Below are 22,157 nucleotides of genomic sequence, written 5' to 3' on the forward strand. Positions count from 1 at the left end.
TTGAGTGATAGTTATGCCATCCTACATCATATGCCATGTGGCCTGGGGTTGACGTTTGCTTGGGGTTCATTTCGACGTCGCCAAACGCGACCACACCTAGCCAAGAAGTCCAGAGTGAATCTAAACTCGTCAAAAAACATTACACGAGACCATCGACAATTCCCCCAGTTTCTACGCTGTGTACACCATAATATCTGTTTACCATGTGGCGATTCATCAAAGGTGGCACCACACATGTTCACCGAGCATGCATATGAGCGGCATGTAGACAATTACTAATCGTCTGACCCGTTACTTGGACCCCAGCAGCCTGTTGTGACTGTGAAGCGATTTCAGTCGTTCTTTGAGCTCGATTTCGTAGAACCTGGGTCTAGTGAACCGATCCTGGACTCGTGTGGTTGACCTGGGACGCCCTGGAACGGAGCTGATCATCAAACGTTTGGATCTTCTGGTATCTGTTCCATAGTCTTCAAATCACAGACGGGGAAACATTGAACATATTGGCTACATCACGCTGAATTCTACCAGTTTGAAGCATGTCAATAGTCCTAAGGCGTTCTCCACGTCATAATTATGGAGTTGTTTTAGATTGTGCAGCCATGAACGTTCTTTCGTAGGCAATAATTTATGAAAGCGGATCTATGTTCCAATCATTAGTAATGGCATTTGCATTTTAAATTCCCCTACTTTGTTGAAGAGTATATAATTGTATCGCAATTTAAAGTACAACACTGTTGTCTAGAACATACATTTTGGGACAATAAAGTGATAATAAAGACGAGATGGAAATGACTTTCGATTTTTTAAAACATAATTTTAAACAACATTAACTGCTCTAAAACATCTGCAAAATTTAAAAAAACACAAAAAACACACAACCCCCCCCCCCCCCAAAAAAAAAAAAAACCCCCAAAAAAACCCACAATAAAATAAACTAAACAAACAACAACAACAACAACACGAAAATAATACTCTTTCAACAAATATGAACATTATTTTATGTATTTATTGAAATATCAGTGACAGAACTGTAGATTTACCCCGTCAACGTAGTTTTTGTCCAAAATTAATCCAGGCGAAGTCCTCGAAATAATTTAATATGAGTGTCACGTACTAGCAACTATAAGAACAACACGACCAAAGACTTAAAAAAACCCTCACCAATATTTATTTTATTTACAACAACACATTTAAATAAATATACCCATAGTGAATAGCCGATGTATTTTTAGTGTTGGGGTGTCGTTAAACATTCATTCATTCATTCATTTTTAAATAAATATACACAAAACGCAACACACCCTTTTGAACCACCTTTCAACCAAGTATTAAATACATTTCATACAACCCAACAGACCATTGACACACAATCGCAATGTTCAGTGTTTCACGAGAACCAAACCCCCCACAGTCCATGAAAGAATCAGCCACAACTTCAGTATCCAGCGAAGAATTAACTACACCTCCACAGTCCAGAAAACAGTTAATTAAGTTTTGCTATCATATGTCTACCATAATTAGCCGCTTATTACAAATTTCTCCTTGTTTTTAGTGTATTATTACCACGTTATCAGAAAGACAATAAATAGTCTCAGTCCTCTGGGCACCAACAGTTAACCCGTTTTGCACACCACTATATTAACTACGTTTCTCAGGCATCGAACTACCGAGTTCGCCAAAGTTCTTGGTCCAACTCCATCCACCATCCAGGTCCACTAAGAATCAATAACACTTACATGACGAAGCGTCTGTGATGTGACGTAATGTAAGAAGAAGTTCTACATATGCGACGCACCTCGTCAGAAATATCACTACTACAAAGATCCACCATTTCGTGTGGAGTAAAAAAAATAAAAAAAATAAAAAGATTTCTATAATCACCATATTGTACCATATACATCTTTACAACAATGTATTCCACATGCAATTATTCACTCATTAAAATACGTTGCATAATACATTCCTTTTTTCTATTTCATAAAATCTTATCGCACACAATGCACAAAATACACAAACGTCGATAAACAGCAAATTACTAGTATCATATCATGAGTTCATGCATATATTACATTATTTAACTTTCAATGTTAATATTTCAAACATAATATACAATAAATGCCTGCACTCACACTCTTATGCCAGCTTAAATCCACTTCCAAAATATCAGTTTAAAGTAAACACACTTCCATCAAATGTTAAGTCAAGAGTTATCAAGATATCCAAACACCTTGCTTTTATTCGTACCCATGCTTACAATGCATGCACCACACACCATTTCGTGCCTAGACCTATACTCTGAATTCGTCGTCATCACCTCTTTTGTTATATAAAACTAATCTTAATTGTGATCCAAGCTATCCCTGACTTGCTATACTATACTTTCCTAGCGGCATATTATATAGTATATCGATAAAAGTGTACAGTGATCATGTAGCTCAATACAGCACTCATGATATAATAACTATTACAACATGCCACATTTGACTTGTGAAAGTGAGTTTGAAACTGGGCGTTATCCGGTAGTTACTGCTAATACAAAATGCATGTTTAGATACTACCAAAGACTTGAACAACTTCCATCTAACAGAATTCTGTTAATAAACAAGCTTTCATGTGTGATCAAATTAACTATATGAATGGTTATAAATCGTGGTATGGCAATCTTTTGAAGCTTAAGCAAATAAAAAAGCATTAATCATAACTGGAACAAAAACAAATTTGATGAAAAAAATAAACAATAGGCCTAGTATCAAACTGAATTTGAAAATAAAACATCCTACATAAAAGTGGCACCAGATACAAAGTTGACAATATATAGCAACCTATATAAAATTCTTTTCCAAGTGCTACTTATTTAGATTTACTACCCACAAAAATATAAACGTTCTGTAATTACAACACTAGGAACAAGCTCACATACTTTAAACATTAAAACTGGAAGATATAAAAATCACCAAATTCCAAGAAAAGAAAGATTCGCCCCTTTTGCCCAAACATGATTGAGACAAAAATGCACTTTTTTTTACCGCATTGTAACAAAATATAATTCCATGAATTAAGAAATATATTTAAAAGACTTAATCATTAAACATGACTATACAGAAAAGGTTGCCATCCATGATGAACTTAAATTATGTTTACTAATGCTAAATCCTTTTAATACACACGATTGTACTAACTTAAATATAAGTTTATAATTAAAGCTCAAACAGTCTATTAAAATAGTAAACATACTTAATTTGACAATTGTTATTTTAATTTTATTAAGTTAGAGTAATACTCGGAACTGTGTAAAATGGTTTACATCGTTTTTATATATACACGTACGTGTATGTATATTGAAAATAAAAATCTTTAAGAGAGAAAACATAGCTGAAGTAATAAATAGAATAAGAAACTCGGTACCATTTATTATCAAATGTATGTCCCTGGTGAAATAATTTTCATTTGTCATTTTTTAAAGCTGAAAAGTATTTCACTTGAGACATAAATTTAATAATAACTGTTACTGATAATTCGTTTATTTTCCTCTATATATTATAACTAAAATAGCATTTAATTGATTTTATAATTATCATTTTGGCGAATTAGCAATGAAATATATTAAAGTTTAATTTGCATTTGGTGGCTTGGCGAACTACAGTATGAACCATAAATAAACTCGATATCCAAGAACATCTGTAGTTTGATGTTGTCTATAGTGATAATGGAAACCTATGACTTGGAACATTGTTGCGCATATTAAAATAACAAGAAATAAGGTAAATTATGTTATTGTTTTGTTTTCACATACAACGTTTATAACAGCTCTGTGCTGTAAACATTAACTGAAACGTGTAATTAATATGATTTCATTTTAAATATTTTATTCGTATTGCAGAGGAAAATTTCGTATTATTAAATATTTTAATTAATAAACAATTGAATTAAAAATAAAATATATTTAATAGAAGTAGAAATTCGGTTTTCAACGTATCACTTTTATCTCTTGTTTATTATTTGTTTATTATTTCAGACTCAAAACAGGGACTACTGGAATAAATTTATAATGAAGAATTCAAGTGACGGCAAAATCTATTTAAATGGATCGTTAAACTACGAGAGAGTTAAATTCTATCATTACTCTATTATTGCTACGGTAAGATGTGTATATAGTGTGGACAGATTACAAACATCCCTGTGTGTGCTGTTCCTGTTCGTGGTGCAGGAGTGGCAACAGTATCATGGGTTTCATTGAGAGTGGCAAATATAGCACATATTCGGTATCTTATCGACATTTTTAAAACAAGTTCTATAAGCATCTGTGAAAATGTTTTTGAAAAATGTTTTCATTTTGTGCAATGTTGCTTTTATTATCCCGATATTTTAAGATATAAGGGAAATATAACCAGTATGACACACGTGAGTCATAATGATTTCACGTGCAAAACGAATGACATAATTTTGGGAAGAGACGTCATAACATAATGCGGCTTCCCCATTCTTAGCTCTGTGTAAAATCTTACCAACATGACGTATTTCTGAAAATGATGTCATCTCCTATTTACATTTGAAACGTTTTGACGTCGCCCTCTAGGATAATAAAGAAAGTATTACACTCGCGTGTGAATCGTACTGATTTTACGTAACTCGTGTCAGGATTCATGTATTACCCTCGCTGTTGGTCGGGCAATACACGAATCTTGACACTGGTTTCGTAAAACCAGTACGACACACAAGCTCGTATAATAATATCTGTTTATCATAGCACCATACTGTTTTCATAGCGTTTATTTTGTTGGTATATAATGTTAATATGCTTTATTGTATTTGTCAGAAATGTGACTCTTTCAGTGATGTCTACACTATTTTTTTTGTACTTTTAGAATTTTACACAGATTTTTTATCCTATATAACTTCTTCTTTTTTTTGGGGGGGGGGGGGGGGCTAGGGTAGCATTAAAGGAATGCTCGCGCAAGGCCTTTGGACTGGTATCATATTCAACGATATATAATGCACATTATTGCTTAAGACTTTTCACAACTTTGATAATGTTCAATGGTTACGTGAAACGGTATCCAAAATATTTACATGATAGACTTTTACAAATGTGGAAAAATTAAATTGAAACGTCTCCAAAGGGTATTAATTATAGAATTTTCAAAAATGAATTGAAATTAGAAAGTTATCTTACTGTGCTGTCTCAAAAGAATGCAAATGTATTATGTAAATTTTGAACATGTAATGTGAAACTAAAAGATGGTATACTATTCTGAGAGAAAACAGAAAATGTCATATTTGTGATCTCGACGAAATTGGAGATGAATATCATTATATATTTAAATGTAACGATCCTGTATTATTAAATGTAAGAAAAAGTATACTTGATAAATATAAGAGGCATCCAAATATATTTTCATATAATAAATTGTTTAATAGCAAAAGCATGTTTATATTAAAGAAGTTATGTCTGTTAATAAGAACTATATGTGAGAGAGTATGTCCTCCACGTTAAACTTCCGCGCATGTGCATTTTAATTTGTTATTATATATTTGTACCACATTCTTCTCTATACTGTAATCCTACAGTTTATGAAAATAAAAAATGCATTCAAATTCATTCATTCATTCATTCATTCATTCAGGAATTAATCTTAGAACTGAAGAAACAAAACGTACCTGATTTTTACGGATGCATCGCAATGTTCTGTACGAATTACCATCCCAGAAAGCCAGCAATAAGTACATATTGTTTTTACAATACAAAATAAAAACCATTGTCAAAGTGTCGAAATAACTGTATTATGTTTTGTCCATACATTAACACACATACTGAAATGATAATCGGAGTTAATTGGTCTTTTCTTTCCGTGGCCTGTACCTGTGGTTCCTGATTGGCAGGAGTATCTTTTGACGGTCACCAGTCAAGGTGTCTAGACACACAAAACAAAACACTTGCCTGTTTTATTAAGATCGCATGGTATTGTGGGATAAGCGGCAACCCCTAAAATGGTAATGGACATAATCAGCCGCCCTGCTTTATTACTGTAAATAATTCAATAAAGTCACAAAACGGACCATTTGCGTAGTCACAAAGAAAAGAAAATGATCATTTGGGTATCGTGAGTGGGCGTTTTAGCTCAAACGTACCCTTCCAATAGGCCTAATAATATGCCTAATAATTTTTTTCTTTGGATTTTTAAAGATATAAAACTACTATAACCCCATGTCGTTCTATTAATGAAAATTGAAATATATTTAGTTAAATAGTTTATTATATTATCAAGTCATTTATGTTGTTTTACAAGTCAGGTTGATGAAAGCGAAGCGCCTTGTCGTGAATGACTGCGTTTGTGTACAGGAGTTGCATACAGGAGTTGGTCGGAGCTGACGTTAGTTTGCCCAAGCTAAATTCCGGACGCACCGACAACAAAAGAAAATGGCTTCCACAAGTTAGCGGGAATAATCACGTTTTTTATTAACTCTAAAATTACGCGTTTTTCATTTCTTAAAGTGTAAGTATGTGTTGGTGGTCCGGGTGTGCATCTTTCCAACGCACAAGGCCCATGTTTGAGTTTACTATCCCTTTAAACATTCATTCATTTAGAGTGCAGGCAATGACGTGGACGTGTTTAGTGACGTGTCCATGCCATTTTTGTCACAAGTTTTATAACATCATAATTTTTGTTTTAATCGATTGGTTGTAACCTTTTATTAAACGCGCATACTTTTGACGTAGCAAGCTTTACATTAAAAAACAGTAAAAGTACTGTCTTGAGTTTAACTACCATTGTGACATGTATGTGGTTACCAGAGGGTTGTTAAAGGGACAATCAGGTCAAATGTGTGACGAGTGTATTGGAAATATAAATACCCGAACCACCAACACATACTGACAATTTAAAAAATGAAATAAAATGACAAAATAATAATTTTAGAATTAAAAAAAGACATAATTAGTCCCGCTAACTGGAGGCAGCCATCATGTGACTTTCTCGATAACCACATCTGGGTGAAAGTGACGTCACCTCCTGTATTATGTAAACTGCTTCTGTATGCATGGAGTAAACAAAGGAAGTAATTTAAGGCAAGGCGCTTACATTGATCAGCCTGACTTGTAAAGTAACATAAATGCACAGTTAATTTAATAAAGCATATAACCAAACATATATCAATGTGTATTAACTGAACGAAATGGGGTTTTACATATTAGTACGGGCCACCCACGATCGCCAATTGTGTCAAATGCAGCCATAGTGACAGCTGTCGTTTCTTTGGAAAAACGTGATTGGTAAGTTCTGTGATTTTACATTGGACAGTTAGCTTAACCGATTGTATCACAGAATTATTGATAGTAATAAACCCTGTCGGTTGATAATGTACATTGTCATTTTAGGAGTTACAGGTTATCTGTTGGAAAAGGTTTTAATTTAGCACTATGGTGACACTGGTCATGACCCATTATATACTAATAACATAAGTACCTACATTTTCTCCATATCATTAAACAAAGAGTGATATTAGGACATGCCATGACACATGAGATGGGTAAACATGCATCACAATACCTTGTGATATTAAGACCGTACGTATGTTGTATGTCCAGACGGTGGTGTCGCGACCAGATGATAGCAAATCCCAATAAGCATCTAATCTACCAAATACCTGACAACCAGAAATCACAGGTCAAAACAACTAAAAGAACAGATCAATTAACAGTCATTTTATCGGTTCAGTATGTGGATTTCTGAACTATGCCCCTTATTTACTGGCAATACATGGCACATCATTGGACAGTTATTTTGATATCTCCCAATAATTTTCTCCGTACAAAAAATATATTAGAAAATAGAATGACATCTGAACAGTTACGGCCATTATCACAATCATATGTGTATCGAATATACAGATGTTGATTGATATTTAAACAAATAAGTAATTTAGTAGTTAAATTATCTATTAAAGGGACATTCCTGAGTTTGCTGCAATTTTTAAGATGTTATCGACTAACAGATACTTTTTAACGATTGTAATTACATATCAAATACATTTTTCTGCGTAAAATATTAGTGGCTGTATATTAAACGTGTTTCTGATCGTTGTAATATTTGTACATGGTTAAATTTCATTTTCTTTCTTAAAAATATGTTTTTTGTCGTACGTACGAAATTATTTGAAGACAAAATCCAGTTTGGGCTTCTTACAAATATTGAGATGACCAGAAACACATTGAATATACAGACACTGATATTCTAAACAAGAAAAGTTTAATCGTAGAAATATTTTATTAGTCGGAAACATCTTACACTGCAGCAAACTCGGGAATGTCCCTTTAATCAGAAACTCGTGACTGTTTCTTTAATACTTCATGCGAGAAGGTGCCATATTTCAATTTTTATAGAACGCCGTAAATGGGAAATCTTAATCTTGATGGGGTGTGCGAGTGCACTGGGTGCTATTACTTATCCCAGTGGGCACTCGTGGACATTTGCCAGTGTTTTAAATTTGGTTCAGTTACTGTATCGTTTTCGGTTTTAGCTAACAAAGTAATAATGTTTTCAGTTATACCATATAATATATATGTATGTAAACAGCCTGCATATCTATACTTGTTTTTGTTCACTAAAATAATTACAAGTGATATTTGTTGACTAGGATGGCGGAGGGTTGAATACCACTGTAGATCTGTTCATCACAGTTACTGATTTGCAAGACACGGATCCATATTTTACTGGAATTCCCTATCATGCCGAAATCAACGAAAACACACCAGTTGTAAGTATCATTAGTTATGCCTGATGGGAACCTTATTACAGTTGGGATAGCAATGCATTAATATAGGACACTGGCCTGGGCTATACGATGGGAAAATGTGTATTAAAGATCTTTTGCTGTTTTTCGTAATCGATTGCACTGTTTGAGAATGACAAACATATGTATCTTGACATCAGTTCACGCCAGGCTACACACATACAAATTGGCATTCCTTGTAATCTTGTTTCGATAATAATATCAATAGTAAGAAATAAAAATCTATAAGACAAAATACTTTTAGAATTATACAGACATTTAAAAGTTCAAAACTATCCAGATGAAGTATTTAAACAAGGATTCAGGAGGGCTACAATCATTAACGTGGAACGGACACAAAATTTAGCCCATTATAATGTATTACCTTTAGTTAACACAAACAAGCCTAGAAATGCTAATGTCTTTCCAATCATATGGACATGTGTGGAATTTATGAAGAAAGATGGGAGAAAAAATTAGTAAACAACAATCACAGTGTTAGAAAACATATTAACTAAATCTGAATAATACCGTAGAACCCCGTATATAGACTGCAACTTTGATACTTTTTTTTTTTTGGGGGGGGGGGGGGGGGCACCTGGTGTATATATACTGATAGTCCAGTCGCTAAGAGGAGATTCTTGTGTATTTTCAGCTATAGAGAATTAATTTTTAGAATATTTATCTAGATCATACAGAAAGTAAAACAAATCGAGTGTACAATTTCTTAAAGGTGGCAGTAACGTAAATAACGGCATCACATGTAACCGCATACAATCTAATATCGTTAAATGTTCCAATTTTATGTTTCTGTCGTAAATAGGTTAATGTTGGTTTGAAATGTTATCTTACGTAAGTCGATATTATATGCAAAATGCACCATTACTAATGCGAAACTGAAAGATGAGCTCCCTTTTGAACCAGCCCGCCTGGAACTATCCCAACATAGGATATACTGTGAAGCTTTGGAAAGAAGCTGCTTGAATGTCATGTTTTACATATGGGAACTAAGACCACCGTTGCACTGTTAGTAGTCTATGGACAGCCAAGTACGACTAGAAGACCGATGAGTAAAACGATCGCCAGCGGCAGCACAGGGGTGGGGCAAAAACAAGCTCAACGGCTAGCGGGAAACCCTCTTTGCGACGCCAACAGCAACCCCCACCTCACTGAGACCTCACCATCTCTTATACGTAATCTCCAACTTCTACCTGATGTGTGAATCGCGTCGAGACCCCATCCATGGAGAGGAAGGTAAAACGTCCTGATTACATGATCAGAACCAGCAACCTTGAACAGGTGTTGCCACATTACATCTCCACTTGGGAACCTAACCTTCGCGTTAAGACTTTTTTTGGAACTAAATATTTGGCCACTAATCAAAAGCTTATGTTATTTCTTTTAATAAATAATCGGAAACACTTGTCGTCTTATACACCTACCATCTAAACAGAAAAAGGTAACAGTTTATGCCAACATTAACCTATTTATGACAGATGACATTACGAAATATGCGATGACTTGTGATACCATGATCTACGTCACTGCCATCTTTTAGCTTCCATATGATCTGGATAAATAATCTGAAGAGTAATTCATTATAGCTGAAAATGGATATATAGATGTCTGTGACAGAACTAACAAGGCACACGTATTGCAGACATTTCAGCAGTCTAAGTACCATACTGTATCTCTGTCTGGTTAAGCCTAATTGTCTGACAAATGTAGGCACAGAAGAAGATTACAGTTGATGTAAACACGTTAGTATTGTCACTGAAATGGAGTATTACCAGTGTGTGTGTATTCCGAGAATAACATATATCTAAATCGGTCACAGACCTCTGTTTCTATTCTTCACTGAATCGAATAAGTTGCAGTGATTCAGCACTCAATGGACATAGTAAAGGTGGCAGTAGCAGGACTCAGTACTGGACATGTTCATGTGATTGCACGTGATTATCTGGTATTGAAAATTACAAAAGTTATCCAGCGTAAATACTTTTGGAGATATTGCTTTGTTATGCTGGTTGGTCCGCATGTCTAGATGCCACTCTCAAAGGCAATGGGTGCTTTTTTGGACGCGAGTGGTAGGATTCAGGCAATGTTCCAAGGCGTAATTAGGACACTAGGACTCGCTGACTCTTTCTTGAAGGCAGCCCACATTAAGAATACAGCTCGTGCACATAAGATACAGTTTGTTTGTTAAAGATTTTGTTTACGCCACCACTAGAGCACATTGATTTATTAGAGCTAATTTCCATTTGACACGTGCGGTAGCCGGCAAAAAAACAATCTATACAGTTCATTAATACTGTACCATTTCCATTGGTGCGGGTAGCCTTGTTCGATTTCTTTCAAATCGCTTTACCTCTGCCGCTGAAGCAGTGTTCTCATTATACGATTTAGCCCAGTGGTAAAACGCTCGCTTGATGCGCGGTCGGTTTGGAATCGATCCCCGTCGCTCCAGCCAGTGCACAACGGCTGGTACATCAAAGGCCGTGGTATGTTTTATCCTGTCTATGGGATGGTGCATAAAAAATCCCTTGCTGCTAATCGAAAAGCCCATGGAGTGGCGACAGCGAGTGTGGTCCTTAACCATATGTCCGTAAATAAAATGTGTTGAGTGCGTCGTTAAATAAAACATCCCCTTCTTTATCCGATTTGTCGCACCGACTTGTCGCATGCGATTTGTCGTAGTGACTCGAATCGTGTGTTGGAAGACAATAGGCATACGATTTCATGACGTCAAACAAAGCTCGTCAGTTTTGAGAATATTTTGCGGGAAATGTAAGTGCATACAAACTTCCAGTGAAATAAAGAAGCAAATGAAAAACCCCGGAAGTGACAAAACTAAACTGTTATACTTTAATGTTATTTGATTGTCGTGTGAAACAAGACACGTTCTAATCGGTACGATTCTGACATGACTTCTCGTATAAGACTAAAGTTTTTTCGATTTAGGCGTACTCACGGTACGATTCGATCGCATTCGACAAGTCGGTACGACTAATCGCGTAATGAAAACGCCCCTTAAAGAAATCCACGAAAATGACTCATACATGGGGCATCCCCAACTTCATCTTCAACCATGTGTCAATTCACGAATGAAATGATGGAGCAACTAACTGAATTAGTAAAGGAACAATCCTTTCTACCAATCATAACATAGCACACACTCAGTTCCCATATTTAGCTACACGACCTATTGGTATGATTTCAGAAAATGTGTCTAATTTCATCCCTTAAAATCCAAGAATTTTGAATTATTTCTAAGTGAATCAAACATTACACGTATGTTTTTAAAAATACAGCGCAGTCATCTTAAGCAGACGAGTGAGGAAAGATATATTTGGTAGAAGAAATGTGATGTGATGTTTTTTATTTCTTGCTCTTTACACTTTGTTTTAAATTAACTATTGAATTTTTTATATTGATGTTAATTATTATTTCATTAACACATTTATCTAATTTTGACACTCATTAACGATGTTGTTTTTTTGTGCTGGAGTGTGTTAAACATTGATTCATTCTAAAATTACATGTATAATACTATGTATCAGTATGTTACTTTGGATAAAAATAACAATTCATAAATCTGAATGACAAAACCGTATTACTTGTTTAAAATCGTATCTCTGCATAAGACAAAATCGTGATTGCTTCCATGATACACTATCAGGTGTTCGTCTTTAAGAGGACAGCCACTTTCCTAGGAGATCCGTAACAGGATGTTTCATCTCTCTTGCACTGTATGAAGGAGGACTGCCACTCCTAAAATAGATTGGGAAAATCCAAACTAGCACAGTAGAAAGCCCAATGAAATGTATACAGCTGTGATGGCATGTACTCATGAATCACTGAAAAACATTGATGGTATCAGGTGTTCGAGAAAGGTGAGCATACCCTGCCCCACTGGTGGCACCTGTCATGAACATAACCTACAGCTATCAAGTCAATAACTGAAATGTACAAGATTTTCACTAAAGTGATGAATATCCATGCAGAAAGTCAAAATAGTGTATTGCATCAGACATCATTTCAGTGTAGCGTCATATCGTGAAATGCCCTCTGAGTGTCTACCATAAAACGTTCTGACGGTTTTCAGGAATCCTTGCATGTTATAACCCTGGTTAAACACTTTCTCTACCAGAACGATATGTCAATATTTAAAATCGACATATGATGAGCATGCAATAAGGTATAAAAAGAGCAAGGTGTAATGAAAAAAAAAGAAGAAAAAAAGCTAGGGGTGCAATTCATACACGAATTGACGAAGTCGACGCGTCGACTACAAGGGAACGACCGAGTGATTAAATAACCAAATATTAGACACTAAATATTACAAACTTCAGTTTTCAGTTACGATTATCAGTGCTGATAAGCATAAGGACCATCACAAACCTTGGCGTCAAACTAAACGTCCGTATTAGTATTTCTTGGGTTGCAGAAAGTATATCTTACAATGCTTGTCAGTAAAACAGTGTTCACTTTGTTTTGTAGAGTTCAATTATAAGTGGTTTGCAAGTTACAGCTTTTGATGGTGATACGGGAATGCCAAATCCTGTGACCTATTCTATATTACAAGGTAAATAAAACTGTAAATAACAGAAATTAATTCGTTACCATAACCTGTGTAATTTTACATTTGTAGATAATATATAACAACTGTATGTTCTTATTGACGAGAATTTGCTAAGTGTTTGATGTGTTTGCTCACTTTATTGTAATAAACCCAACTTTTCAGCTAATTGAATTCTTAATTTCGATTTGCTCACTTGAATTTTGAGTTAGCCTGCGAGACATTTTTATTTACTTTAACCCACTTGGCAATTGTAATGTACTCGGTGCCTACGACTATCTATTTTTCTTGATATTTCGAATAATAAATGTTGTAGAATTGGAATTTTCAAGGGTAAGCTTGGTTATTGTGTTTATGTTTAACGCATGCGTACATTCTTTTCTTCTAGATACGTGCAACGGTACATTTACTATCAATGCCAATAATGGCACCATGGCTGTGAATCATGACTTAGATCGTGACGCGGGAATACTCCTAACAAATAGTGGAGTATGTCAGTTAACAATAAAGGCAAGTAAACAATATATTATGTAGGTGCGTCTAATTAAGCAAAGGCTGCGCTCTGTTAGATATTACATAGGTGTCCATACATAGGTCTTGTAGACAATACTAGTACACCACGACTAGTATATAAAATACTATCCTGTCGGTGGGAATCGCACAAATTACTGCTTATTGGGTTAAAATAACTATTCTGTCTTTATTTGCTTTTATTTGTGGTTGAAAATATAAACCATTTACTATTCGGATCGCTCAATAAATATTACAATGGAAAGGCTATCAGAACAAAACAATATACAAAACAGATAAGGAACAGGTATATATACACACATACATACATATATACATACATACATACATACTTACATACATACGTATGTATGCATTGATGTATGAATATCTATATATTGTATGTATGTCGAGGTTGACTGTTACATACATAGATATTAACGCACTGGCACAGGGGATAATTAAATCCTTTCTGGTCTCACAAATTGTCCCATGCCGTTGCTGGGACTCGAACCTGTGGCACCGAATCGCCCGTAAATTGCGAGACTAACCACGATGCGCTCTGAGCTACGTATGTATGTATGTATATATGTATGTATGTGTGTATGTGTGTGTGTCTGTATGTATGTCTGTCTGTCTGTCTGTATGTATATATATCCTATAACTTACCCATGATATCCATGTCATAAACCCATGTGATAATTTTAGTGTATCGACCCGGTTAATAATGGTATACAAATTTGCAGTCTCTAGGAATGTGTTGCTGTGGATGGGTCATTTGCTTACAAGCCAACAAGACCTGTGTACCTGAGCGTAACATCTTCAAAAATGTAGTTAGAATGCGTGACGTCAAACTGATTTGTGCTAATCGTGATGACGTCATATTACCGACGGCGGCGACTTTAGTACTGTGATTTGCTACAAAATTAATTAGCATGTTAATTTAGAAGTGTTATAGGATAAATAGAATTCAACCTCGTCTAGTTAATCGGTATTTGTCTCAGGAGAGCCTCGACAAATATTAATTAACATAGACTTGATTGATATTTTCCATATTAAAAACACTCGTGACGAATCCTCTCTCTCTCTCTCTCTCTCTCTCTCTCTCTCTCTCTCTCTCTCTCTCTCTCTCTCTCTCTCTCTCTCTCTCTCTCATATATAATACTACACTTGTTTTCACTAGACATCATCTTTTACGAAACAAGTAAACTTTCCATGTTAGTATCTGATCGAACAAAAGTCAGGTCAGATACCATGGGAAGTTCACGAGTATTCTAAAAATGCTAAATATAAGTGTGGTATTTTAGTTATTACCCACCATCAAATAATGTAAAATTCGATAATTACTTCCAACAATATTCAGCAATACAAGCAATGCACACGGCTAAGACCGTCGAAGATGACGTCACTTACCGAAATTACATCATTTTGCTACTAAAACAAACCGCCAGGTGCGTACGAAATTTTACCACACACCTAGATGTTCACCAGGTGGGTAATGGTGAAATACAGCATATATTATACTTCTAACCAGTAAAAATACATTGAAGCATATCGATATTATACAGGTTTAGAATTTCCAGTTTCACATCTAAGTGTGTGTGTGTGTGTGTGTGTGTGTGTGTGTGTGTGTGTGTGTGTGTATGTGTGTGTGTGTAAATAAAACCTGAACCTTGAATGGATAGGCGTACAATAATATAGTTTTCGTTCTTCTTTCTTTCCTTCGATTTTTGACGAACGTACTCGAGAAAATTTATTCATTTTCCATCAATATCTGTTAAAACTATGGCTCGTATTTTGATTTGTATATATTTACAAGTAACAGACTAATAAACACGACTGTTTTGTGATGGTACATGCATTGAATTAATAATGTTCTTCTGAATACATAAAATGTTTTTAAATTATAATATAACGCAAAATAAAATTTTGTATACAACTCTACAATCGGATAGAGTTCAATAAAATAATAATTAATGCAATGTAAATGAGACTAATAACACGGTACCAAAATTATTTTCGGATCACTAAACTGAAAATACAGATAGTTCCAAGGGTGCACACAATTTTATTAATGACCATTAGTTTTGGACTATTGCAGGCAGAAGAAGAACCAGTTAATACTCCAAATGGTTCATCAACAACAACTGTGACTATTACAGTAAAAGATCTTGATGACAATTCTCCAATATTCAATAATGGTCATTACACCGGCAACATCACTGAAAATACGCCAGCAGGAATACCCGTAACTCTCGAAACAAACATGACTGTATCAGACAAAGACCAGGTGAGAATAAATATACTAATACGTATCACCTTCAGTGATATATACATAACAACACACACATACACACACAAATACACTAATACGTGTCCCCATAAGTAATATATACAGAGCAACATACACATGTACATACTTATACACGCACACACACGCATACACGCATAAACACACACACGTGCGCACAAACACACACAAACATAAACACACAAAAATAAACTAATACCTGTCCCCTTAAAGAATATACACAGAGAAACATACATACATACATATACATATACATATACATATAGACATATACATATATATATATAGTCAAACACACACACACACGCGCGCGCGCGTGCGCACGCACACACACACACACATACAAATAGCAAATAGGTCATGGGCTACATAGGGTTCTCGTGCACACACATCCTCCAACAACTCTACTGAATTATGTTTTTTCAGAAGCCCTATTATGTCCTGAATATGAAACTAACTGGTAACCGTGAAAACAAATCGGGATCCACTACTCATTTCTCACCATTGTTTGAGGGTACCTTTGAAAATAAAACAATCGTTGACGTCAGGCCATAATCGGTACCCTCTAACGTTTGTGCACCAAAATATCCACATATCATATCAAAGCTTATGATCTACTGGATGTCGTGCTGTAGTGTCAACATGCACTAAACATCTATGACTTGTTCATCCTTAAATGATAATAAATTTTCTGATGGGTTCACCAAAGTCATTTCAAATCACCTTAATTTATGTATTTCAATGTAGTTGAGTTGGGGGGGGGGGGGGGGGTGTGTGCAGGCTGACCCTATGTAGGCCATGGCCTAAAAGTGTTTTACCAACATCCCTTAATGGCCTTTTGTCTTGTTTTTGTTAGTCACGTACCGATCCAACATAAGGGGACTATAGGTTTCATATCCGTCCTTCTGTCTGTCTGTCTATCAGTACATGCCAAATATAGTTTTGTGTATAGCTTTATCATGCACTATTAAATATCAAGTTTGAATTTCGTGCCCTTTGAACTTTGAAATTTTGTGCATACCTTTACCATGTTCTATTACGAATCAAGTTTGATTTTCATGGCGATTTATCCATTTTTGACAGAGCTATGGCCCTTGAATTTATGAGATACGAAAAGAAAATTGGTACCAGTAAGGGGCATGTATTGCTTTAGTAGTACTCTCAAAATATTTGTTGTATTATGTTATTGACATACACCTTTATAACATTGATTTTCTGTTGGGACATCGCATGTTATTCCATTGTATTTTATGGTTTTGATAATATGACATCTTGTTTATAATGGCCACGTTATTCTTGTTTCATTATTTGCTACTTTTTATTTATTAACCAAATGTATCATAATGTAGTGATATATATTAACTCGCGTGTCGAATGTGTGCCCATGTGACCTATTTTAAAGTTTCATCACCGAAATAGCATACTGTGGCGTTTGATATTACATGCATTTTAAATATGCTTATACCGTGTGAATGGGCTTGACATATTACTAAAGTAGAGCAGGTAATCGCAAAATATATTGAAAGTGGACATAGTAGGTGTTCGTGTATATGTATGAACGTTTAAATAGTTTCTGAGTATTAAAGGTTCACACATAAATGTACCGATCATTGTAAAATCAATTTGGTCTTCAAAAGCAACAAAATATGTTTCAATAAAAAGCGCGCTATTACTTGTCTTTAATACAAATATCTTTGTTTATTTATTTCTGAATTGATTAGATATCCATTTATTTATTATATTCGTTGTATACTTCAGGGTGACAACAGTGAGTTCGAGCTGAGCATTGAACCAGATGATGTTTTTGTTCTAATTCCCAAGAACGTTCGATCATCAGCGTCAGTTTCTATAAGGGTAAAGGATGAACATGCACTGGACTATGAGCAGAACACCAGATTTGTGATAACTGTGAGTAGTAGCGAATGTAGTATAGGTTTCTTGTGTGTGTGTGTGTGTGTGTGTATTTGTGGCGTGTGTGTGTTTATGTTTGTATGTGTGTGTTTATTGTGTATTTGTGTATGTATGTGATATTCGGTGTATGTTTGTATGATCTCCTGATGCTTTAATTGCTCACTAAAATAAAAATACTAAGTATCGGCTAATGCTCTAAAATATTAAGTTTTAAAGAATGCTGTTTCAATATCAAATTATAATTTAGTTTAATAATTCTTTCGTGTGTTTTATGTTTTATTAAAACAAGTAAGATCTCATATTATATAAGACTTTACGACCTTAGCTGTAGCCTGGGAATGTTGGCTCTGGCTACAATATGTCTAAACCGGGTAGTCCGCCAGGCTACTACTATGTTTTTTTGCAAGTCTAGTTACTCCACAATCAACAATATACTTAATTTATCGGTGTGTGTGTGTGTGTGTGTGTGTGTGTGTGTGTGTGTGTGTGTGTGTGTGTGTGTGTGTGTGTGTGTGTACCTTATTAAGATATGGATATAATACTATGTAACCTATAATCATCTCCCGTGTAGGTGAAAGCCACAGAGACTAAGACGACCAGCAAGCGAAGCAGTTCCGCTACGGTGACCATTAATGTTATAAACGCCAATGATAACGAGCCACAGTTTTCCCAACTCACATACAGTGTGTCTGTTCCAGAGAACATGGCGAATGGATCAGTAATCACAACAATCAACGTATGTATCCGATTTTGTACTGAAATTAAGTATATGCTTATACATAGAACAGCTGATTAGCAATTGAAAGTGACTGTCGTTGGGACTAACAGACGTTTGTAATGGTTAAATATCAATATCTATTCAATGGGACCTAGTCATATCGATATTTACAATGGCCCAAACTGGAATTTCACCTCTGAATAATTTCGTATGTACAAACAATGTACATTAGGCAATAAAATGAAATTTGAGCGACTACAGATATTAGGACAGATTGAATATACAGACACTGTTATTATTTTAAACAAGAACATACATGTAATATATCATTTCAGTGGATAAAGACGCTCTATTAGTAGGAAATATTTTACCGTGTATTTAGATGTGAAAATGATGGCTTTCAATAAAACATGTGTTAAAACTCTGCACCAACACAATAAAGCTCCCTGTATAATAATAATTTTACAAGGCCTACTTATTATGTGTTAGCCATGAAACATAAACATTCTGTAATGCAAGCTCACATAATTTAAATACTGGATAATATTAACATCTCTTGGAATTTGGGTATTTCTATATTCACTTTTATCATTATTGTTAATTAATAAGATGTGTATTTGTGTATGCAACGTAATTTATTATGAGTGGAACACTTTCTTTTGACGATAAAATGTTCACAGCGTGTTTTATACACAATATATTCACACAAATACACATCTAATTAATTAACAGTAATATTAAAAGTTAAGGTACAAAATAAATGGCTTGTCAAATTAAATATGAGGAAGTATACTACATTTATTTTGTCTCGCTATGTAAGCCATGATTATAAGCTTAGGTAGTGCAATCATTTATAATTAATGTGTTTAGCATTAACAAACAATTTATTTTCATATTGGATAGCAATCTTTTGTGTATAGATATTTGAAATGAATATGTCTTGTAAATATATATTTTTTAATTCATGAAATTTGTTAAAATGTACTAAAAACTGCATTTCCGTCTCAATAATACATGAACAAAAGGGGCATTGTCTCTCTTCTCTTGAAATTTGGGGATTTTTTTTATACCTTTCAGTTTCAATATTTAAATTATGTGAGCTTGTTCTTGCTTTTGTTGTTACTGAATGTTTATGTTTTGATGGTAACATATCTAAAACATGTAGCCCTTGTAAAATTATTATTATGTAGGTTGCTACATATTGCATATTTTTATTTGGGACAAAGTTTATATAAGATATTTTGTTTTTAAATTGTTTAATTTTAAATTTTACTCTGTCAGCGATATACCCGCGGGACCTCCCACCCACCCACACACCACCCACAACAGAACTGCTTTGCGGCAATAATGTTGATAATTAATTATCACATTAGGGGTGTGCTGTTCAATTTCCATATAATTTACCGCTTGCATTGCAATTTTAATATGTCTAGACTAGATGCTAAAATAGAGCCTTGTGTACATACAACCATCCACATTTCAAATGATTTTAATATTATACTATATTAGTAAATGTGTTACATTCTGTCCATATATCGTTGCATATCTTCAAGTACTAAATTGTGATTATAGGATACTGACTCAAAATTACAATTCATCCTTAATTACAAGACTGCTAACTCATTAGAAAAGTTTATATAATACTAATTGTTTGTGATATATTTCTTATATGTAATAGTACGAGCTGTATATAAAAACCCACCTTTGATCTCAATAGATCCCGTGTGTAAACTTAATTAAATTAGTACATTTTTAACCTTTTGTCATATTCTAATGCTAAAAAATATATATTACAAAATGTGCAGTTTTTATTACAGAATTGGCATCTATTTCTTAATTACAAAATGGGTCACTTTTCATAACAAAATGGGTACCTATTACAAAATGGGTCGTTTATTGCAAAAGAGGCCTTAACAAGTGCACACAATGAGAACAGTATCAATATCAGGTTCTTTATGCATACTGTCTGAGGCAGGACATAGCCCACAGGTAAAATGATAGCCTGTTATTATTGGTAAATGTTGGTCTTGGAACGATCCCCGTCGTAGGGACAAATGGACTATGTCTTGTTCCAACCAGTGCTCCCAAAACTGGTATATCAAATCCGTGATATGCTATATAGTCCATGAGCCAGACCAAAAATTGGTACCATCTGAGGGCATCAAACATAACTGTTATAATTGTATTAGTACACCCTAGGACAAAATGAAAATGCATGTTGGACTTTCCAATAGAATAGCTTTAGCTAGTTACAACACTTTTTAACATTTATCATTCAGGTGGTATCAAAATCCGAGAAGTCCGTGTTTTAGTGTTTGACAAAACATTAATAAACCTTTTAGATCGGTACCCACAATGTTCTTTGTGGGGTTTTTTGTTGTTGCATATTTCGGAAGTTCTTATTAAAGATCTGAGATGTGTAATTTTGTCACCATTAGCATTTTGAAATATTCAAGATGGCGTTCAAGTTGGTTGTCAAAACAGAACTGGAGACATCTCCAATACCTTATCAACAATAACGCAATTGTTAATGTTCGTGACTGTGGTTTAGGGATCAGAACAATTGTGAACTAATCCCAGCTAACCAAGTCATTGTAACATCATTTACTTCCAGATGGCCACCACTATATGAACCAGAACAAGAAAATTATAATTTATCGCATTTTACATCAAGCATAGCATGATTGTGATGTTATGGATTCATTAAGAAATCGTTTATAACAATTTCATGCTAACTGAGATATTGCACCATCAGTTAAATCCAAGATGGCCAAGATCGTCGTTAGGACTAAAATATGGCCCTGTTTCATTCTAAATTACTCCAAACATTCTTTTACACCAATTACAGGGTTTTCTAGGTGGCAAGGAATTCAATTCTCGCAGTCACTGTCTATAGAGAAATTATATCATTGCCAGAATTCAACATGGCTGACAAAATGGCTGCAAAAATAAACAAATGTGTTATATACTTCACCTTAAATAAACTTTTTGAAACTAACTTCTGTTTTCAGGGTGTTCAATCCATTTAAAAAGAAATGTTATCTAAAATATCATTTAAAATATTAATTCTTACGCTGACCACTATGTCTTAAGGGTTCACCAATTTATTTTAAAACTATCTAGAATGGCTGTGATAAATGGGTAAGTCGCAACTAATGACTGTGGAGTTAGTTTTTACCATTCTCATTTTCTGTCTCTTGATAATGGACATATTACTTGGTCATCAAAAAAGGTTGGTTAAAAGGTGCATTGAATCAGTTGGTTAATTTCAAATGGTGCATGTCTTCATTCCACGTGGAATAGTTTATTTGTGGAAGTGATCTAAAGCTAATGAACGTCTGTGACATGTGAATGTAACC

General features: G+C 34.6%; 1 protein-coding gene across 1 annotated transcript in view; it reads left to right on the plus strand.

The window, feature by feature from the left end:
* LOC121379485 (cadherin-related family member 1-like) overlaps positions 1-21,317 on the plus strand; it is a 39,828-nt gene extending 18,511 nt beyond the window's left edge. Inside the window, exons 6-12 of the mRNA XM_041508130.1 lie at positions 8,635-8,754; positions 13,270-13,354; positions 13,737-13,837; positions 15,960-16,148; positions 17,928-18,077; positions 18,652-18,816; positions 21,237-21,317. Of these exons, the coding sequence (XP_041364064.1) occupies positions 8,635-8,754; positions 13,270-13,354; positions 13,737-13,837; positions 15,960-16,148; positions 17,928-18,077; positions 18,652-18,816; positions 21,237-21,317 (891 nt within the window). The remainder of the gene's footprint in view (positions 1-8,634; positions 8,755-13,269; positions 13,355-13,736; positions 13,838-15,959; positions 16,149-17,927; positions 18,078-18,651; positions 18,817-21,236) is intronic.
* Positions 21,318-22,157: the final 840 nt, after the last annotated feature.

Source organism: Gigantopelta aegis, chromosome 8 (genome assembly GCF_016097555.1).
Source record: "Gigantopelta aegis isolate Gae_Host chromosome 8, Gae_host_genome, whole genome shotgun sequence".
NCBI lineage: Eukaryota > Metazoa > Mollusca > Gastropoda > Neomphalida > Peltospiridae > Gigantopelta > Gigantopelta aegis.